The sequence below is a fragment of the Sceloporus undulatus genome, chromosome 10 (assembly GCF_019175285.1).
Source record: "Sceloporus undulatus isolate JIND9_A2432 ecotype Alabama chromosome 10, SceUnd_v1.1, whole genome shotgun sequence".
NCBI classification, from domain to species: domain Eukaryota; kingdom Metazoa; phylum Chordata; class Lepidosauria; order Squamata; family Phrynosomatidae; genus Sceloporus; species Sceloporus undulatus.
The window spans coordinates 8,427,011-8,448,541 of record NC_056531.1 but is presented as its reverse complement, the minus strand read 5'-3'; the positions used below and the strand labels follow the sequence as shown (position 1 = coordinate 8,448,541).

At 41.4% G+C, this 21,531-nt stretch overlaps 1 protein-coding gene across 1 annotated transcript in view; it reads right to left on the bottom strand.

The window, feature by feature from the left end:
- Window positions 1-21,531, bottom strand: part of LOC121916500 (fibrosin-1-like protein) — a 699,030-nt gene that overhangs the window by 338,503 nt on the left and 338,996 nt on the right. The window contains exon 3 of the mRNA XM_042441668.1: window positions 4,794-4,895. Coding sequence (XP_042297602.1) covers window positions 4,794-4,895 — 102 coding nt within the window. The remainder of the gene's footprint in view (window positions 1-4,793; window positions 4,896-21,531) is intronic.

The following is a 21,531-nucleotide window of genomic DNA, read 5'->3' as shown; positions in this document are numbered from 1 at the left end:
TCTCCCCAGAGAATCTGAGAGTGCAGAGTGGATTATAAGGAGAGGCACTCCCACGAATAACCTGGACCCAAGCCATGTAGGGCTCTAAAGGTAATGACCAACACCTTAAACAGCATCCGGAAGCTAATTGGCAGCCAGTGAAGAGATTTTATGACAGGTGTTATATGGTTGAACCTGGATTTGCCAGCGAGCAATCTGGCTGCCATATTTTGGACCAATTGAAGCTTCTGAACTTAGCACAAGGGTAGCCCCATGTACAGCATGTTGCAGAAATCAAGACGAGAGGTTACCAGTGCATGTACCACCACTTCTAGGGCCCCCTGGTCCAGGTAGGGTTGCAGCTGGTGTATCAATCGAAGTTGATAACAAGCGCTCCTGGCCATCACATCTATTTAAGATGACAACTGGAGGGACGAGTCCGGGAGCACTCCTAAGCTGCAAACGCAATCCTTTTGGGGAAGTGTGACCCCATCCAGGACTGGTTGACAAATCTCCATCCCCAGATTTGGGGTTCCTATAGCGAGTACCTCAGTTTTTCCGGGCTTCAATTTTAGTCTGTTTTTTCTCATCCAGTTCATTACCGACCTAAGACAGTCATTCAGAGGAGAGATGCCTTCCTTAGTCACTGAAGCAGTCTGAGACATGGAGAAACATATTTGGGTGTCATCAGCATACTGATAACACCCTGTCCCATGTGTCTGGATGATCTCGCCCAGTAGCTTCAGGTAAATGTTGAATAGCATGGAAGATAGAATGGCGCCCTGAGAGACACCGGATTTTAACTCTCTTTTAGAAGAGTAACTGTCTCCCAGCATCACCATCTGGAATCTGCCTGAGAGATAGGAACGGAACCACTGGAGTGCAGTGCCCCTGATTCCCAACTCTCTCATGCGTTCCAGAAGGATACCATGGTCAATGGTATCAAAGGCTGCTGAGAGTTCCAGAAGCACCAACAGGGTCACACTTCCCCTGTCAATACCCAGACGGAGATCATCGACTAAGGCGACCATAGCAGTCTCAACTCCGTATCCCATCCTAAAGCCAATTTGAAATGGAGCTGTGGTAAACTCGGCATGAGGGAGCAAAAGAGCATGTAGATAGGATAGATCTATTAAGATCGAAATTTGCATAATCTCTGCACTGGTAGGAGTGAACAGAAATCCAAGCACATGCCCCTCCAGGAACGATACTCTATTGTCCAAAGGCACGTGTACTGATAGTCCAGTCACTCTCAACTTCCTTGCTCATTCTTCCCTCCTGGAAATCCTTTCCCGTCCCAAAACCTGGCCCAAGATATGCTTTGTCCTATAAATAAGTCTGCCCAATTCAGTCTCGTTTGAGGTCAGATACTCTGTCCACATCTCACCTGACTCCTCAGCATAAGCTGGCTATGCCACAATCCTAAAGCAGCTACTGAGCCATTTTCCATTTCACTGTATTCCCTCAATTATAGCTACACTCTGGAATTGGTATAGTATTGTCCTCTGCAAACCCCTTTAAGTTGCTATCTGCTAGCGCCTTTATATTGTTTATATTGATAGTTCTTGAATGTGTGTGTGAGTGGATGTCTCATTTGAATGGTGATTTCCTTTGACTATAAATAAAATTATACTGAATTACACTCAAGAGTCCTATGTCTCAGAACTATTATACATAGGCTTGATCCCCACGTAAGTTGCCTGAGCCCACTCGATTGCTGTCATTTGAGCTAATAAGACCCCCCCCCCAACTTGGATATTAAGTGTAGGTGGCCTCTCAGGATCCTTGAATTTTGGCTAACAGATGCATCCTTTGACCTCTGGTTTTCTAGTACAGTCCTTATGTGACAGCAGAGGAACTGGTTCTCCGTCATTTTCCTCTTTGCATCTATACTCAGCAGTGTTACATCCTATCAGCTGCTTTAAGCCATGTCTATCTCTCCAGACCTGAAGAGAGAGGAAAGGGATCACATTTAGATAGTACTGAAAGAAGATTAGACGAAGGCTCAGAGGAGGAAGTTATTGATGCCTACTAGCCATGCTCTGAGGCAAAATGCTGCTGAGCAAGGAGAACAGGAGACAACTACTGCCCTCATGTCCTACTGTGCACTGCTAAGAGGCAGCTAGCTGACCTTTATGGGAAGCAGAACAGAGTAGACAGACCTTTGTCTGATCTGACATGACTCTTCCTGTGTTCTTATGAGAACAGAGACATAGAGCCCACAAGAGTCATTCAGTGGTTGTTGTGCCTGTAGTGCAACTGAGGAAGAGACAATTGATATTTTAAGAAACAAAGCACTTGGGGGGAAAACATCCTAACAACAGCCAACAGCAGGCAAACAAGATGATATTCCCACAAGGGCTTCATCCCTACTCCTAACCCTCTCCCCCTCCCAGCACCATTTCTTCAGATTCACACACAATTTCTTATCCTGGAATCAACTCACAGGCACATGGCTGCAATTCTTCTCTCCCCAACCCCTCTCATTTCTTCCCACCGCACAAGCTGTTTATAGCACCCCATTCACACTCAAAACATGTAGAGTGAATTCTACCACCACCACCCCCCACAATACCACTACTGTCACATTTTGCTGTCAGAGCTGTCAAGCTGAATCCCGTTTTAATCTGCCAAAAGCACTTTTCTGCTGACATTTTTAATAAATACTTTCAGCTTTTAAACACATTTGTGGGAGCCATTTTACCCCCTCCTCTCTCCCTTCCCTTCCCCTCCTTCTCCTTCTTCGGGAGAATAAGCTCTGAAAGCTTTAATAGCAAATACATTACTCTTATCAAAGGATTTCCCCCTCCCCTCTCCTTTTGCATCCAGAGAAAGAGGTAGTGTTTTCAATTTTAAAGCTAAATTAACTGTCCAATTGAATTTGGCTGGTGTGAGCAGGCTTCCCTGTGACAGGTTTTAGTTATGAAGCATATTTCACATTAATAGAACTCAACATGAAAACCCACTCTCCCTGGGATGTAACCATGGCTTGCCATTAAAATGTTAAATTTAATATTTCAGACATGCCTTGTGCCATCGTTTGATTATTGTTCGTCATTTAAATAGCTCTTAACGGGGAAGGTCCTAATTAGCAAAAAATCATGTTTTAATGAAGGCAAAATGCTAATTGCTAACACCAAAAAAAAAAAAAAAAAGCCTTCACATAAAATGATCCCACTGTTTCAACTGATTTTTTGGCAACTGAGGCCAGACATGAGGGAGGAATAGACCCATTTATGTGTTTACACACATCAACCGTTGCCTTGCTTCATGATGACATTTCACTCAAAAGTAGCACTAATTTTCTTTAATTAAAAGGTTCTGTACCTCCTCATTCCATTCCAATGCTTCCCTCAACTCATGGCTCAAAGCATAAAATAAGTAAGCTTATCCATGAAATCCGAAATATTTATACAAGACAGATATACTTCAGTTAATATAGGACCGAAACAGATGGGCAAAAAGTGCCACCTTTGGGCCAATCCACGGGTGTGACATGCAGATGATGCATTGGGGCCAGATAATGCAGCCCAAAGTCAGCTGCAAAAGGAGCAGGGAAAAGCCACTCCTTGCCGGTGGTCCATTCCAGACTATGGCAGTGGCCAATCTTGAGACCACAGTGCCCGGTTGCTGTGGTCCCGTGCCAGTCAGGGGTTGATCGGGGCTGAAGCGGCCTCTGGCCACTCCAAGCTACCGGTCTGTTTGATCGCCTAGCCTCTGACAAAAAAGAAGTTCCTTTTTACAAAGTCTTTTTATTCCTGTCCATTGCTGCTGCCTTTTCAGACTTGCTCTCTGTCTAGCTGAAAGATTTTAGCAGCATTGCTGCTCGAGGAAGGTGAAGGAGGGCTCAAGAAACATAGGTTTTTGGTGCTTGATCTGGGAAAGAAAGGGGATTCTATTCTGACTGATCCCATGTACTTATGTATGCTTGCCTATAACAAGTAAGATAAACAACATCTACCTTCAGAAACTCTTACTGAACATGTTTGAATGGCAAAACAGAAAAAGAGACAGCAAATAAGCCTGACTCATCAGCTCCCCCAGCATGTTAAAAAGGAATACATGTAAAAATTTCGGCCACCAAAATGGACTTCATTTTGTTCGTAGAGGCTGGTGAAAGAAAGGAAAAAATCATCCCAGGATGCATTTTGGAAGAAGCTTTCAAGTGGTCTCTCAAAGATTCAAAATGTGTTGGTCTACCTCTGCAAAGCTAATCTGGCCCAGTTGTTTAATTTCCAGCTGCATAATGTTAGCTTTGGAGGAAAAGTCTGCTGAAACATGCTGAACTACTCTTCTTTTTTGTGACATAGGAACCTATCCTTATTATTTTCCTGTTATTTCTGCCTGTGGTACCAGATTTTCTGTAAAAAATAATGCCCAGGAAGCCACTCAATTTATTAACAGAGGTATACTTGTAGCTTGTTTTTAAAAATATATATATACACCCCCACACACTTTTCTTATCAAAGGAATAACTTGAAGATACACAAAAAGCTCCCTCTATTTGTAATCCCCTCCCAATACAAACATAACTTTTTCTCCTCAAAGAAAATAATCTTGAGCCATCTTTCCATTGAGGAATAAAAAAATTCACTCTGTTTTTATTGTCTCTGATCTTTCACTTACAGTATCATATTATTTGTGTTATGATTATAGTGTTTGCAACGGAACTAAGTCAGTTATGTGACAGCACTCAATCATGGCACAGAGAAGGGAAAATGTGTCACACAGTGACCTCTGGGTGCCAATGTTTGCTCAGTGAGGTATATGTAACAGCTGCAGTGCAGCACCCATTGCTTCTTGAAGGTACTCACATCGCTGAGGCAGTCCCTTGAGCTGCTGAGCTGGGAGCTGGTGGCCTCTCGGATGCTGTCGTCCTCACTGTTCCTGTTGGTCCGCTTTGCAGGGATCTTCATCTGCAAGGAACAACAGTCATGTTGAAAACTGATCTTTGAGAAAACATTTCCCCCACTATTTCTCCATTCATCAAAAAGTGCCAGAGCCTGTCTAAAAATGCATCTTCACAGCATCTAAGCCACTTTAGTCAAATGTGTATTTCCTGTATGTTCAACTAGCTCTTGCTTCCTGTATGTCCAACTAGCTCTTCAGGTAGAAAACATGCAATTCAGAAATGATTTTACACATAAAGTATATTTAACTAAGTGTTCCATAGTCATCATATTGTTAATCCTTACACAGCACACTAAAGTAGGCCAGTATTATTAAGGATAATATTAAGGTTGGCCAGTAATATTACTACAACTATTAACACCACCATGCCTGTTACATGAGATCCTTTTACCTGGTGATGCCATGGACTATGTTTGGTACCTTCTGCAAACCATGCTATGTTAAAAATCACTGTCTCAAGCTTGCCCTGCTTTTGCCTTTGGGGTCACCTTGCCAAACCTAGTGCCCTCTAAACATGTTGGACTGCAACTGACATGGACACGCTGTCTGGAGTTGGTTGACCTGGGACAGAAAGTTGGCAAAGGCTCCCTTGTTGAATATTCAAAAGGGAAGTTACAATAGTAATGGGAGAATTAGATCACCCTGATATTAGTTGTAAATCACACTCTGACAATAGTGTAAGGTCCCACAACTTTCCCACTAGCCTGTCAGACAATTTCATAGAATCACAGAATCATAGAGTTGGAAGAGACCACCAGGGCCATCCAGTCCAACTTCCTGCCATGCAGGAACTCACAATCAAAGCACTCCCACCACATGACCATCCAGCCTCTTTTTAAAGACCTACAAAGGAGGAGACTCCACTACACTCCGAGGGAGTGTGTTCCACTGTCGAACAGCTCTTACTATCAGGAAGTTCCTTCTAATGTTGAGGTGGAATCTCTTTTCCTGTAGCTTGCATCCATTGCTCCAGGTCCTATTCCCTGGAGTAGCAGAAAACAAGCTTGCTCCAGCCTCAGTATGACATCCCTTCAAATACTTAAACAGGGCTAATATATCACCTATTAACTGGTTCTTCTCCAGGCTAAACATAACCAGCTCCCTAAGTCTCTCTTCAAAAGGTATTGCTTCCAGACCCTTCACCATTTTGGTCATCCTTCTCTATACACACTCCAACTTGTCAACATCCTTATTGAACTATGATGACCAGAACTGGACACAGTATTCCAGGTGAGGCCTGGCCAAAGCAGAATAGAGTGGCACTATTATTTCCCTTGATGTAGACACTATATCTCCATTGATGCAGCCTAGACTCGCATTGGCATTTTTAGCTGCCTCATCACACTGTTGACGCAGAATACAGAAAACATTCAGGGGTAGCTGTGTTGGTCATTTAACAAATGCAAGCTCCATAGGCTTCTTCATCAGGCAAGATGTTACAAACCAAACAGGAGGAGGAAAAAAACCTGGAGATGTTACTCAGATGCCTGCATATTGTTTCAACCCTTAGTAAAGATTGTATACTGGGGAGGATATATTTTGTGAAGGCAGGCTCTTCCTCCTTCTGTCCATGCGGCAACAGGGAGATTTTCAAAGTCCAGGAAACTTAAAATCCATTTGCATTTCAACAGGGACCCCTCTTTTGCAATCCAGTATGTCTGCATTCCAGTGAGGTCACAGGGCTCTTTGTAGGCAGAGGACAATGGATTCCTCAAGAAGTCTCCATGTTTTTGCATCAGGAACATTTTGTTGGTGTAGAGGTAAAACATGTGGATTCAGTCCAAATTTAAGAAGAAAAAAATTGTTTTACCTTGGTTGGAGGTCACAGTCCACTCTTCATCACCTTGCCTGATGAAAAAGCCTATGGAGCTTTGAAAGCTTGCAACAAGTATATTGTGCATTTAGGTTGGTATCACTGATGGATTTTTGTTGACTCATGTTCAACATGGGGTCTACTAGAACGCCTAGATCCCCTTCACATGTACTGTTGTTAAGCCAGGTGTCCCCACTCCTATATCTATGCATTTCAATTTTTCTGCCTAAGTGTAGTACCTTACATTTCTCACTGTTGACATTCATTTTGTTAGTTTTAACCCAGCTTTCTAATCTATTAAGGTCATTTTGAATTCTGATCCTGCCCTCTGGGGTATTAGGTACCCTTCCTAATTTAGTGTCATCTGCAAATTTTTATTTTTTTTTATATAATTTTTATTGAGTTTTCTGTTCATACAAAGCTGAGTATATTGATATTGTGTTGAAATGATCCAACAAATCATATTTTCCATATTCGAATATTCCATATTCAGAAAAAGTAAGGAAAGAGAAAGGAAAAAAAAATTTTTTTTTTACTGTTTTCCATTTGCACACATATCTTAGATTTTACAAAGAGAAAGAAAAAAAAACCACCTCTTTTTCTTAATTTTCTAACAGACATTTCCATTTGCGTTTGCACTGTTGCACTGTTCTGCCAAGTGATAACATTGATAGGTTATCCATTATTGCATACTCATGTATTTTTGCTTCCCATTCTTTAATTGGTGGACCGTAAGATTTCTTCCAATATTTGGCATACACATTTCTAGCTGCCGTTATCATATAAATAAGCTTGCTGCTGTCATCTCGATTCAGTTTTAGTATATCGGGATCGATTATATTCAATAGAAAGAGTTCTGGTGAAAAGGGCACATGTTTTTGCATATAATTTGTAATATTCTTAAATATATTTTTCCAAAATTTCCTTACTACCTTGCATTGCCACCACATATGAAAAAACGAGCCCGGGGTTTTTTTGCATTTCCAAAAATTGATATTATTAGATTTTTTAATTTTTGCCAATTGGATGGGTGTTAAGTAACTCCTAAAGAACATTTTAAAATAATTTTCCTTTAAATTGTTACACATTGAAAATTTATGAGTGTTTGACCATGATCTTTCCCAACAATCCATTGATATATTGTTTCCAATATTTTGCATCCACTTTTGATTAGCAAATTTGATTAGCATGGCCTCTATTCCATCATCCATGTTATCAATAAAGATGTTGAATAGCACTGAGCCCAGGGCAGAACCCTGTGGCAACTCACTGGTCGCTTCTCTCCAAGATGAAGTGAAGCCATTGCTGAGCACCCTTTCATTGTACAAAAAGTGGAGGAACCCAAATGGTGATCAGCTATTCTGGATTTCATCCATACCAACAGATATCCTAACCAACAGAGACTTGTCGATGGGGTGGAAACAGTATGATTTCTGAGTGGGGGGGGGGGGGGAGTAACTGTGTATCTTGCAATTTTTTTATACAAAGGAAAGTGGAAGTCAAACAGGCACTCTGGACTTCAAGAAAGGTGATCAATAGGCTTAGGAAAATACTGGGTTACATCCCATGATCAGAAATGCTAAAAGGGCAGGGAGCTCATGATGCAAAATGTTTCTTAAAGGTGAGACACTGATGATACTGATGGCATAGTTACAAACAATTCTGATGAGGAAGAAAAGTAGGAAGTATCTAAAGAAACTAAGGTGGATGTACAGTCCGTCCTTATCCACAGATTTTTTATTCAAGGATTCAAGCATCCACAGTTTGAAAATATTCAGAAAAAGCATAAATTCCAGATAGCATAAATTCCATTTGATATAAGAGAAACCATTTTGTTATGCCACTAGATTGAATGGGACTTGAGCATCCATGGATTTTGTTATCCACCCAGGGGGGGGGGGGGTCCTTGAACCAAACCCCAGTGGACAACAAGGGCCCACTGTATAAGGAACATTTGGGTGAGCTGAGATTTTAATAAGAAGAAATAGACAAAACGGATGAAGTAGGAAATCACCAATGAGAAATACAAACTAAAAGCCAGTACAGTACTCGTATGAGAAAAGTCATACAACCTGAAGCTCACAGTGGGCTTAGGTTGAATGAGAGGTTAAAAATAATAAAAAAGAGGTTGTTGTTTTTGCTATGTTTGGAGTAAGATGAAGAACAAGGAAACAGCAGGGGCAGAGTGTAGAGAAGATGGTGAAATTCTAGCAGGGAACAGACAGAAGACTGTTTAATACTTTCTTTGCCTTAGTCTTCTCCCAAAAGAAAAATAGTGTTCTAACTGCTGAAAACTGAATAAATCAAGCAGAAAGAGGACTATAGCCCAGAATAGGGAAAGTGGTAAAGGAATACTCAACTACTCTAAATGAATTCAAGTCCCCAGGGCCAGATGAACTGTACCCAAGAGTACTGCAAGAACTTGCAGATGTAATTTCAGAGCCATTGTCAATAATGTTTGAGAATTCCTGTAGAACAGGAGAAATCCCAGCAGACTGGAAGAGAGTAAATATTGCCCCCATCTTCAAAAATGGCAAAATATTTTTTAAAGTATCTAGACAACTACTGTCCAGTCAACTTGATGTAGATACCGGAAAATGTTCTAGTATAGATCATTAAACAGTCAAATTTGTACACATCTAGTATCGCATGACAAAAGAAAGCGAGAAAGAAATGGCTTTCTCTTTGCCTTTCCATGTGCCACTGAAGCACTTCTGTTCTCTTCCTGAGGGAGAGAGGCATAAAAGTATGTTTTTTGTTGAGCTGGTAAAATCTGTTTGGCAAAAGGTATGCTTTTATGACTCAAGAAGGACAACAGAAGTGCTACGACAGCATGGAAATAGGCAAGGAGAAAGCTGCTTCCCTCTTGCTGTTGCTTGGCTTTCTTTTGCCTTGCTCTTATAAAGGAACAAATACCGTCAACAAATGGCATACCAGCCCCGATTTTAGGGTTAGGGACTGCACGGCAACCGCACAGTCCCTAACCCTACTATGTACGGGTGGCGTAACAATGGCGGCACCCTGTGTACACGGGCAACACCATTGTTACATAAGCAATGCGTGGCATCCACATGTCAACGCGTGTTGCTTATGTAACGAATGCGCACTCGTTATGTATGTCCTGTGGCGGAAAAAAACCCCACTTTTCCCAGGTTCTTTTTCCTCCCGAGGGAAGCCGTGCAGTTTGGCGGCTGAGGCTTCCCTCCAAAGGAAAGTAGGTCGCTGGCAGGCCGCCCTTTTCGGGTGGCCTGTCCCAGGCCTATGTTAAGTAAGAGCCAGCATAGGTATCTCCAAAACAAGTCATGACAAACTAATATTATTTCCCTTTTTTGGATAGATTTACCAACTTGGTAGATTAGCGGAGTGCTGTGGATGTAGTATAACGTGATTTCAGTAAGGCACCATGATATTTTTGCAGGCAAGCAAAACATAGGTGTTAAATTTCTCAAGGGATGTCTTGTAGAGGATGGAGCTAGCTTGGTTTCTGTTGCTCCAGAGATTGGAACATGAACCAGTGAATTCAAATTAAAAGAAAAGAGATTCTACCAAAATATTAGGAAGAATGTCTTTAATGTAAGAGCTGTTTGACAGCAGAACAGACTTCCTTGGGGGTGGTGAAATCTCCACCTTTGGAGGTCTTTAAATAGTGGTTGGATGGGCATCTTTGGGGAGTGCTTTATTTGTGTATATCTGGGTGGCAAAGGTTAGACTAAATGGGCTTTGTGGTCCCTTCCAACTCTAAGACTCTATGACTCTATGATATAATAATGGCAAAAACAATCATTAGTAACAGCAACTGGTTAAATTAATGCTCCAAGTCTAGCCAGTAGGAACCAGGGAAACTTGCAGCATACTCCAACATAGGAATAGTTGTTGTTGTTGTTTTAATGTAACTTTTTAAAAAGTCTTTCTTATAAAACAGTAATTTAATGATGATGGCCTAAGAATGGTCACTCTTTTTTTTAAAAACAAAACAAAAACAAAAAACCAAACCTCCTTCTTATGATCCAATATCACAGTTCCATAAGTACCAAAATTACAATTTTAGCATTCAGTAGTTTAAAGAAATACATTTGTCTTTTTTATGTATTGCTAACACAAAGCCCATAATCTAGTTGTACTCTTGTAGTCCAATACAGCAGAGTGTCTTGAAGCTGCCCACGTCTGGGTAGCCAGCCAGCTTTCAGGTGTCATCAGAGAGGGCAGGGTGTGAATGCCATGCTCCCAAGACGCCCGGAAGGTGTCTTTAACAGGCCGTCTGTTCTGGCCCTGTGTCAGGATTTGATCTCTGGCCTCCTGAAATCTTAGTCCAACACATAAACCACTAAACTACAGTGGCTCTTTCCATGGTGTTCCTTCAACCCATATATATCAGATGCAGTCAGTCTTTCAAAATGTATTGCAGCCCAAAGCTTGATAATAGTACAACTCCTAGAATCCCCCAGATAGCATTGCTGGCACATCTCTATGCTGTCCCCTTTCTCTTCCTCCAAATTTTATACAATGTGGAAAACTGCACACTTCCAGCTAATTAAAAAAACGGAGACAATCTGACCTAACAAGATCTTGTGTGGGCAAGCAAATTAGAAGCACTACTGCTTCCATTAACCTTTCAGAGTAAATATCAATTAATAAACTTGCTTCAGTTCCTTTGTCCACTGTTTGCTGCCATGAATTAAGAAGGTCATCAACCTTTTAACAGATCTTGTTCATTTACACCTGCAGTCTACCAGGAGGGAAGCCTGCACCCTTGCTGCCAGAGCACCAAGCCATCCTGCTTTAATTCCTTGGTAATTACCTTAATGACACACACACAGAAGACTAAAGTGGGAGAACATGTTGTTTTGCCAAACGCAATGTACTGGTTTCTGAGGCACAACTTAGCAGATCAGGATATAAATTAAGTTACTGGGAAAGAAAGGTAACCTAATAACACCCTCTTTTCCAAACCAACTTCTTTCTGAAGTTAAAGGCTTTCACAGCCTGCATTGATAGCTTTTTGTGGATGTGTTCTGGAAGAGTTTATTCCTGACGTCCCTGAAGATGCCAGCCACAGATGCTGGTGAAACATCAGGAATAAACTCTTCTAGAACACAGCTACATAGCCTGAAAAACCCACAAAAACAACTTCTTTCTCTTCTTCTTCCTTTGTTTAATGTCAAAAGGGCTGCACCTCCCAAGGGGCTCATGAAAGTGCTGCAAGAAGCAGGGTAAACATAACAAGAGCATTATTTGCATTTAGAGTCACCACCATCAACATCATCATCATCCTTTATACCGTGTCTTTCCCCTCAAACTGGGACTCAAGCAGCACCAGACCTTTCAATTTTGGGGTGCAATAGACATAAGACGTGAACAGTGCAAATGCACAACCTCTTATATTTAAGGAGCCATAACTAGTTGTGAATCCTTGGCATGGATCCGGAGATAAAAAAACAAAATAAAACTCTACCTTCTACCCTTGGGGAAGCTGTCTCAGTTCACTGCGAGTGGCAACATCTCCCCTTCTGGAGATGCTAGAGACGTCTGCATGCAAAGTGTGAGTTCTATTACTGAAATTCCACAATGAAGGAGAATCCACAGGCTCACATTCACTCTCCGGCAAGCCTTGCCATCATGAGCACATTATTCTGACCACCTCATCTAGTTGCCATCCAACTCCATATTTAGAAACACAGCTGTAAAAGATTGGCTCAATCAAGTCACGGCCTTGAGTTTGCAAGACTTGAGAAGGGCTGTCAATAATAGGGTGTCTTGGAGGTCTCACACTCAAGGGCTCACTACAAGTCAAAGTCGGCTTGACAACACATAGTAACAACAAAGTGAAAGAGACAAACCTAGATTTGTCCTGCTAAGCGTGTGTTGGGGGGAGAGAATCTCTCATAATCTACCAGAGTTGTTATTAAGGAGATAGTTAGTGGTTACCTAAGAATGCAGGCCTGTTACTTGAGTTGGACAGACAAGAACTAGAGCTGTAGAAGACTATTACTTCTTGAAAGAGGATTAATTCTCTCTCAGATTTTTCATCCTTCAGACTTTTAACACTTAATCTTGGACTATGTATATATATAAATAGAATAAATAAGAAGAAATTGCAGAACTTGGTCAGGGTTTCTAGGAGATGAGAGTTTCACTGTGCTAGTCACTGACACCACCCTAAGTCAATTTGGTGCCCTGGTTTAATCTTGTTTCTCTATTGCCATAGCAAATATATGACAAACTTTTTCAGGCAGGCAAGTAACAAGTCGCACTTGTAACATAGGGCTGTTGTTTTTTTACTCACTAGAGCTTTAGAGACAGAAAATGTTAAATCAAAATGCATATTTTGGGTTGAGGTACCCACACACATACATTCAATTACTGTTAGGAATTGTTCTTAAAAGGCAGATCCTGCTTAAGCAGGTCATGATACCAAGACTGTTCACATTTCTTATCATCCGTATACTGTACTAACTTTCCATCCATATGCTTATCTAGCAACTTTAAATCCTTTCACAGCATTACTTTCCCACCTATGCTTGTTTCCCAGCATAAAGGACCACAGAAAGCTGTCTTATACTGAGTCAAACAAACCATCTGGCCCAGTGGTTTCCAAACTCTGATCTTCAAAGTATTTTGTAATTAAGCTTCCAGAATCCATGACTACCAGACAAGGGTGGCCGATGTTTCCGGTAATTAAAGTCCAAAATACCTGAAGGACCAGAGTTTGGGAACAACTACAATATCTAACCTAGTTTATCAATTCCACTTGCAGTTTCAGCAGCTGCACAGGGTTTCAAGCAGGAGTCAGGCCTTACACCATCAGATTCTTGGTCCATCTAGTTTAGTATTGCCTGACTGACAGGATGGCCCCAGCAATTCAGACAGGGGTCTTTCTCGGCTCTATCTGGACCCAAAGTGAACATGAAGCTTTTACATGCAAACACTGAGCTCCTTCATGTGGCCTATATGCCAGCCCATGACTTTTACTCCTTTGTCTTTGCTATATCATCTGCACAAATGTATCCGGTTTCTCAGATGACTGTCTACTCTCCTTTGTTGTCCATTGTACCTGAGACTCCTAACACAAGATTGCCATGGAGTCAACCCTGTTGATCCTTTTCTCCCAAACAGAAATGAAAGCTAAGATGAAGACAAACTAGTATGGCCACTTACACACTATCCAGAAAGACAGAAGACAGCACTGAAAAAAAGGCAGATTTGTATAATATTTGCAGTTGTAGGTTTAGAAATAATCACTGTACTTTAAATATAAATACCAGTAGTATACATCTCAACATTTGGGGAGACTCATGATCAAGTGAACTGTGTGCTTGTTAAATGCCGATGAGCAGCTTCCACAGATACCACAGATAGCTAAAAAGATAAACAGATATGTCCTGGAACAACTCAGATCTGAACTCTCCCTAGAAGACAGGATGACTACATTGAGGTTGTCATATTTTGGGCACATCTTGAGAAAACATGACTCATTTAAAAATACAATGATGCTCAGAAATACACCCAACATATTGGCAGACTCAACCAAAGAGGACATGGCCATGCATCTGCAGGAACTGAATATAGTAACTGGGAATAGAGTGTCCTGGAGATCAGAGAGGGTGTCTCATTCACAGGGTTGCCAGAGGCTGAAGTTGACTTGAGGGAAGCTAACAACAAAAATCTATATTTGCAGTTGTAGATTTAGAAATAATCCCCACACTTTAAATAGAAATACAGTAAGCCCTCCACATTTGTGGATTTGACTTTTGCGGATTATTTGCTGCCACTTCTGCTACTGCCCTAATGCCATTTTTAATAGGACTGCAAGCCTTGCAAGATTGAGAGACTGCAAACTTGTAGGCATAGGGCAGCAGATGAGCTGGCAACAAGCCCTGCCAGCCACCTGCTTCTGTTTTGTGAAGGAACCCTGCTACCATGAAGGCATTCACAATGGGTTGAATCTGTGGATCATACTTTTTGTGTATGTTAAATCTGGATGGGGGGGGGGTAAACATTCAATTTTTCCATTTTTGCAGGGGTCCTGTGCCTCTAACCCCAGTAAATGTGGAGGGCTGACTATGGCCTGATACAGACAGGCCAAAATAAAGCTGCTTCAAGTCACTTTGGAGGTATGCTGTTTAAATGATACATGCATCCTAAGAATCCAGAAGCCGCACCAAAGCCACGCTCCAGTCCTAAGGACTGGAGTGCAGCTTTGGTGCAGCTTCCAGACTCTTAGGACACATGCATCATTGAAACACCTTACCGTCAAAGTTACCTGAAGCAGCTTTATTTTGGCCTGTCTATATTACACAACACATTGGGAAGACTCCAAGTGAATTGTGTGCCTGCTAAATGCTGATGGGCAACTTCAACATCCTTGCTCTCTTTCCGTACAGTTTTAAACTGGACTTGGAATGGACAGCCCTTCAGTCAGATGATTATATAGGAAAAATGGACACCCTCAGACAGGCAGGCAGACAGACAGACAGACATAGCTTGAGTGGACTGTGTCCCTGACCTCATTCAATAGCTTCCATGTGAAAATGTGAATGAAACTGCTCTTTGTTTCAACACAGAGCCTGACGTGATGGAGTTGAAGGGAGCAGAGGGCCAAGGGAAACCAGAGGGGAGAAAAACCAAGCCAGGCATGAAGAGCTTCAACATGTTTACAGACTCCAGGTGCTCGTGGGTAATCCCAAATCACAGTCCCAGCCAGGAAATATGAACCACAGTCCATTGGACATCATGTAGTATGATTAAACACCATAGTTTATTCCAGCAATAACTTCTGTTCTCATTACAGCCTAGCTTTGTTTTTTCTGCCATTGCCATGCTTTTTGTTTTTCCCTCAGTTATAATCTTTTCTCTTTCAAAGGGACAGATTGTGAGGGGCAGGCAAGGTCAGGAATTATAAAGTGTCTTCATCCCCAAATTGAGATTCCCTTCCTTACTACTATGCAACTACCGCTGCCCCTCAATACAAATAAGACAGTCCAGCTTTCCATTCCATTAAAGCACCCTTCCCCAGGTCCATTTCATTAGAAATCTTGGGGGGTGGGGAAGCATCGACACACCTACTTTCAAATTTCAGACATATTGCCCTCCACTCATTATTAATAAATACACTTTGATTTATCAAAGGTTCCCTTTAGAGTGCCACTGGGAGCCCTGGGGCAAAAAGAGACAAATTCTTTTCTTAAGTTGTTCTGAAAGGTGCTGGGCTCAACAACCCTCACCTCCATTAACCTACCAAAACTAGTTCGCTCCTACTGGGAGCGCTGCAGTTTGCTCAGCAACAAACTCAGACTGATCTTGTGCCATCTCAATATATTTGTTCATTATCTTGCGCACACACAGAAGCATTTGGAAATGTACTCGGGGCACAGGCCAAATTGAATCATCTGCCTTCATTTTCCACACGATCTGAAGCTACAGCTGCTACAACAGGCTGTGAGATTTCACTCCTCCCCTACTTCCCCCTGCCACAATAATTTTTGGTTAAAAAAAAAAAACCTCTTTCAAAACCATAGCCATCTGCTTACATTGTGTGTGTATGTGTGTTACTTTAATTTTAATTCTCACTTTAAAAAAAGAGAGAGAGAGAAAGGGTTATAATGATCACCTTTAGAATACTCAATTTTAGCAAGGGAGAGGGGAAATTCCAAAAGAAGGAGATGAGGAAGATTGTGCATCACCCCTTAGCGATGGAAGTAATTCACATGGAGGACCACACTTTATTCTCCAAAGATCAACCAAGCTGATATGGATGCTCCCCTGCAATTCATACCCTCACTCCCACCTTAACAACAGGTGCAATGCATCTTAGGTTTTTGTAAAAGACAATATACTCCTCCATGTTTTTAATCACTCTGAATCCTGTGCCTCCTCCAAGGATCTTGGGACAGTGTATGTGAAGGATAACTGGCTTGATAGATATATTAGACTGAGGCTTTGTGAGATCATTCAAGGCCATCCTGTAAGCTTCATGACAGAGTAGGAAGTATAAGGCCAGGTCTCCTCAGTTTTAGTCCAGTGCTGTGTACACTGGTGAACTACATGACAACTGCCATTTAGTCACACACCAAAGGCTCAAGCATATGTACCCCCTTTTGCTTTTGTTCCAGATATGCTTTAGAACTCAGAGGGCTGGACTACCTGATTTTCAGCTTCTCATAGGGAGTTGTTCTAACCACAACTTGGAGTGATCAGAAGTGACCAGATGTAGTGGCGTCTCTAGGGTTAGTGTCACCCTTCCCCATTGACCTCCACCCATACCACACCATACAGAATCCTTAGTAATATTTTTGCACTAATGTTAACATAAATCATAATTCTTATATATCTCCGAATGTAGCGGCAACAGTTGTTACATATAGCCAGCCCTTCATATATACAGATTTTTCATCCATGGTGTCAAGCATCCATGGTGTGAAAATATTCAAAAAATGTATACATTCCAAAAAGCAAGCGATGATTTTGCCATTTTATATAAGGGTTACCATTTTACTATGCCACTGTATTTAATGGGGCTTGAGCATCCACACATTTTGGTATCCACGTAGGGTACTGGAACCAAACCTCAGCGGATACCAAGGGCCCACTGTAAACAGTTAGCAAAATCAAAAGTATAATTTCATATGCACATGCTAAATGTATTTACATGTACATTGTTTCATGTGGTTAAAGTGAAAACTTGATAAAATGTGATGTTTCTAAGAAAATTTAAAATAATTTTAAAATCTTAAATTTTTAAAAAATATATACATTTTAAATTCAATTTTTTTTAAAAGCTAGGACCTCTCCTTTCTCCTCTCACTGAACCTCACCCCACTCACACCAGCTCTTCAGTGTTTTAAAGGGATGAAAAAGTTAATGCCACAGCCCATTTCTGCCCAAAGGCAGATGTTTGGGGAACAGTGTTGTCACTTCCTCTTAGGGTGTCCCCCACACCCTCCTCATGATGCCCCTGACCAGATGCCACTTCAAGTCACCACTGAAGCTGTTTTTTGTTGTTTTGAGAGAAAAGATCCTTGCCCTGAGAGCATACAATAGCTCTGCAAAGGGCTTTTTAATTTAATAAATGTGTTTTCCCCTCTCTGAAAAGGAACATTAGCACTTAATGGGAGATGGTCATTCTCTATGTGAGCAGAGGACAACCTCTAGTGGGTTGTCCCTCCTACTTGGTCGAACAGGCAGATTGCTTGAACAGTAGGGAAGACTCTGCCCCTCTTGTGGAACGACAATCCTATGATCCCTCAGTCTTGTGATCAGCATTTCCCTAAATTTTTGAGCTTATCAGACAAAGAAATAAAACAGCTTACCTCTTCCTCATTCATTTCAAGATCCAGGATGCCCGTCCCAAATATTATCAGACCTAAATCACTGCTGTCTTCACCATCACTATCTTCACTATCACTTGTTGCATACTTATGCATACAGTCACTACATGTTTCAGGTGTCACCCCTGGGACTTGACATTCATTTTTCTTTGAGAATGTGCACCTACATGTTCCATGCTTTTTCAGATTTATAAAATTAAACCAGCATCACCACTACCCACCACTTTGCAATAAGTTTTAAAATGTTTATTCAAAATAAAAATCTCTAGGAAATTAAGTGGAAACATATAGCATGGATGACGTTGTTAGGACCGCACATGTATTTGTGTAGATTTTGAGCAGAGAGCAGAAAATGGCAAATCACATAGTACAGAAGGTGGTTAGCATGCTGGAATTCTAAATGTCTGTTCTTTCTGAAATGGAGTAAAAGTTACTGAACTGCCTCCATTTTAAAGCCTTAAGCCAAACAAACTGGCTTTATAAACGTGTTTCTTTGAGACTTTTTAAAAAGCCCATGTATCAAAACAAGATGGAATCAGCTAAACACATTACATCTGACTTGTTTCCTTGAAAATCCAGCCCTAATGCATTCTAACAGAATTTATCTATCCCAAGCATACCTCATAATGAGATCAACTGGGAAAAATATCGGGCTTGTTTGTATATTTTATATGTGCTCTAACTTGGCAGTTTGGAGATTATGTTTTCCCTAGGTCTCTCCTTAAATCGTTTCACACACTGCAATTTGATTTTCTTTGCTTGCTCTTTTCCACAATCGCACCCCCTCGCCAAACCAAAAGAAAAAAGAAAAAGGAAAAAAAAACCCACCCACAAAAAACATTTTATTGAGTTCTGGCTCACAGGGCAACATTCCCTTTAAATTAAAGGTGCAATCCTTTTTGCTCTCAATGAGGATATATGGCATCGAAAAACAATGTTATGGTTTGAAGATTTTATGACTGAAAGAATACTCTTGGCTGTGTGTGTGTTGTAAAGCGAGTGGAAGGGTAATGCTTGCTGTTCCAAGTAAGATTTTAGAGACATACTTTTCTGCTGTCACCTATGGGCACCATGAATAGTTGACAGATAGCAATAGGCATTGCTACCATATATACTCGTCTATAAGTCAAAAAATTTAAGCCCCAAAATGGGCTCCAAAATCCTAGGTAGACGTATATACAGGTCAATACACTAATCCTTCTCCGTGAACCTTGGGAAAGCTGTAGAGAAGGGAGGGAGGAGAGATAGGAGAGAAATCGGAGGTCTCTGTCCCCCCTTTTGCAAGCCATCAGCCTTGGGGAAAGTTGTGGGGAAAGGAGGGAGATCTGAGGTTTGTGTCCACATTTTGCATGCCCAGACTGTGACCCTTGGGAGAGGTGAAGAGAGGGAGAAGGAGGGAGCGAAGTGGTGTTTTTCTCCCTCCGTTTAGATCCTTTGTTACATGCCCCTAAGTTTGACCCTCGATTTATCCACAGGTCATATCAAAATCCATGATTCCCACTGAGTACAGCATAAGAGTAAGTGGATTTTTAAAATTAAAGTGTTTTAAATGAGAATGTGCAGAAAGTAATTTAGAATCTATTGGTAGATGACTGCAGTAGGCTGGCAAGAGTTTCTGATTCCTAGAAGTAGCCCATTAGATTCTCTCATCTTTACTAATGGAGATACAGATTTGTATTTGTATATCCAAGTAATTCCAGCCTATAGCTCACAGGATAGAGGATCTAATTACTGTTTATACTCAAGCTATTTGTTCAGCTTAGAAGAATAGAATAGAATAGAATAACAGAATCATAGAGTTGGAAGAGACCCCAAGGACCATCCAGTCCAACCTCCTGCCATGCTCATAATCAAAGTCCCCCTGACAGATGGCCATCCAGACTCTGTTTAAATATCTCCAAAGAAGGAGAGTCTACCACCCTCTGAGGGAGTGTGTTCCACTGTCAAACAGCTTTTACTGTCACAAAGTTTCTCCTAACATTGGTGGTGCAGTGGGTAAATGCTGGTACTGCAGCCATTCACAGCCATAAGATTGTGAGTTCGATCCCGGGGACTCCAAGGTCCACTCAGCCTTGCATCCTTATGCAGGTGGCAAAAATGAGTAGCCAGCTTGTTGGGGCAATTAGCTTACACATTGTAAACAGCTTAGGGAGTGCTTAAATGCACTGATAATCAGTACAGAAATGTACTTATTATATTGCTGTTGCTATTTTCCTGTAGCATGCATCCATTGTGTCCTACCACATTACCGCATTACACTCTTATAGTGCTGCTCTTCCACTTTTACTACTCTGGCTGCCTCCTGTTGCATTCTGAGGCTTGTAGTTGAGTGCTGCCGAAGAGCTCTGTGGCTGGTAATTCTAAATGCCCCTCATTAAACTGCAAATCCCAGAATGCAACAGGAGGCAGCCAGAGTGGCTAAAGTGAAATAGCAGCGCTATAAGAGTGTAGTGCGATAATCTAGTCTCTGGAGCAGCAGAAAACAAGCTTGCACCATCCTCAATGTGACACCCCTTCAAATATTCAAAGAGGACTATAATATCACCTCTTAACCATCTCTTCTCTAGGCTAAACATACCCAGCTCCCTAATGGAGCAGAGGACACAATAGGGGAAATGCAGCATAGAAAAGGTAAAGAGTAGTACAGGAATACCTGGTTCATCTAAATGAATATAAGTCTCGTGGACCTGATGAACTACATCGAAGAGTATTAAAAGAACTGGCAAATGTAATATCGGAGCCATTGGCAATAATCTTTGAGAACTCCTGGAGAACAGGAGAAGTCCCAGCAGACTGGAGGAGGGCAAACATTGTCCCCATCTTCAAAAAGGGGGAAAAAAGAGGATCCCAACAATTATTGTCCAATTAGTCTGACATCAATACCAGGAAAGATTCTAGAACAGATCATTAAACAGAGAGTCTGTGAACATCTAGATGGCAATTCCATAATCAGAAAATGTCAACATGGGTTTCAGAGAAAGAAGTCATGCCAGACAAATCTTATCTCTTTCTTTGATAAAATTACCAAAAATGAAGGGAATGCTGTGGATATAGCATATCTTGATTTCAGTAAGGCCTTTGACAAGGTTCCCCATGACATTCTTGCAAACAAGCTTGTAAAATGTGGGTTAGACAAAGTAACTGTTACATGGATTTGTAATTGGTCGACTGGCCAAAGCCAAAGGGTGCTCAACAATGGCTCTTTTTCATCCTGGAGAGAAGTGACCACTGGGGTCCCACAGGGCTCTGTCCTGGGGCCAGTGTTATTCAACATCTTTATCAATGACTTGAATGACAGAATTGGGGGCATACTTAACAAATTTGCAGATGACACCAAATTAGGAGGAGGAGCTAATACCCCAGAGGACAGGATCAAAATTCAAAATGACCTGAACAGAATAGAAAGCTGGGCCAAAGCTAACAAAATGAAATTCAACATAGAGAAATGTAAGGTACTGCACTTAGGGCGGAAAAATGAAATGCACAGATATAGGATGGGGGACA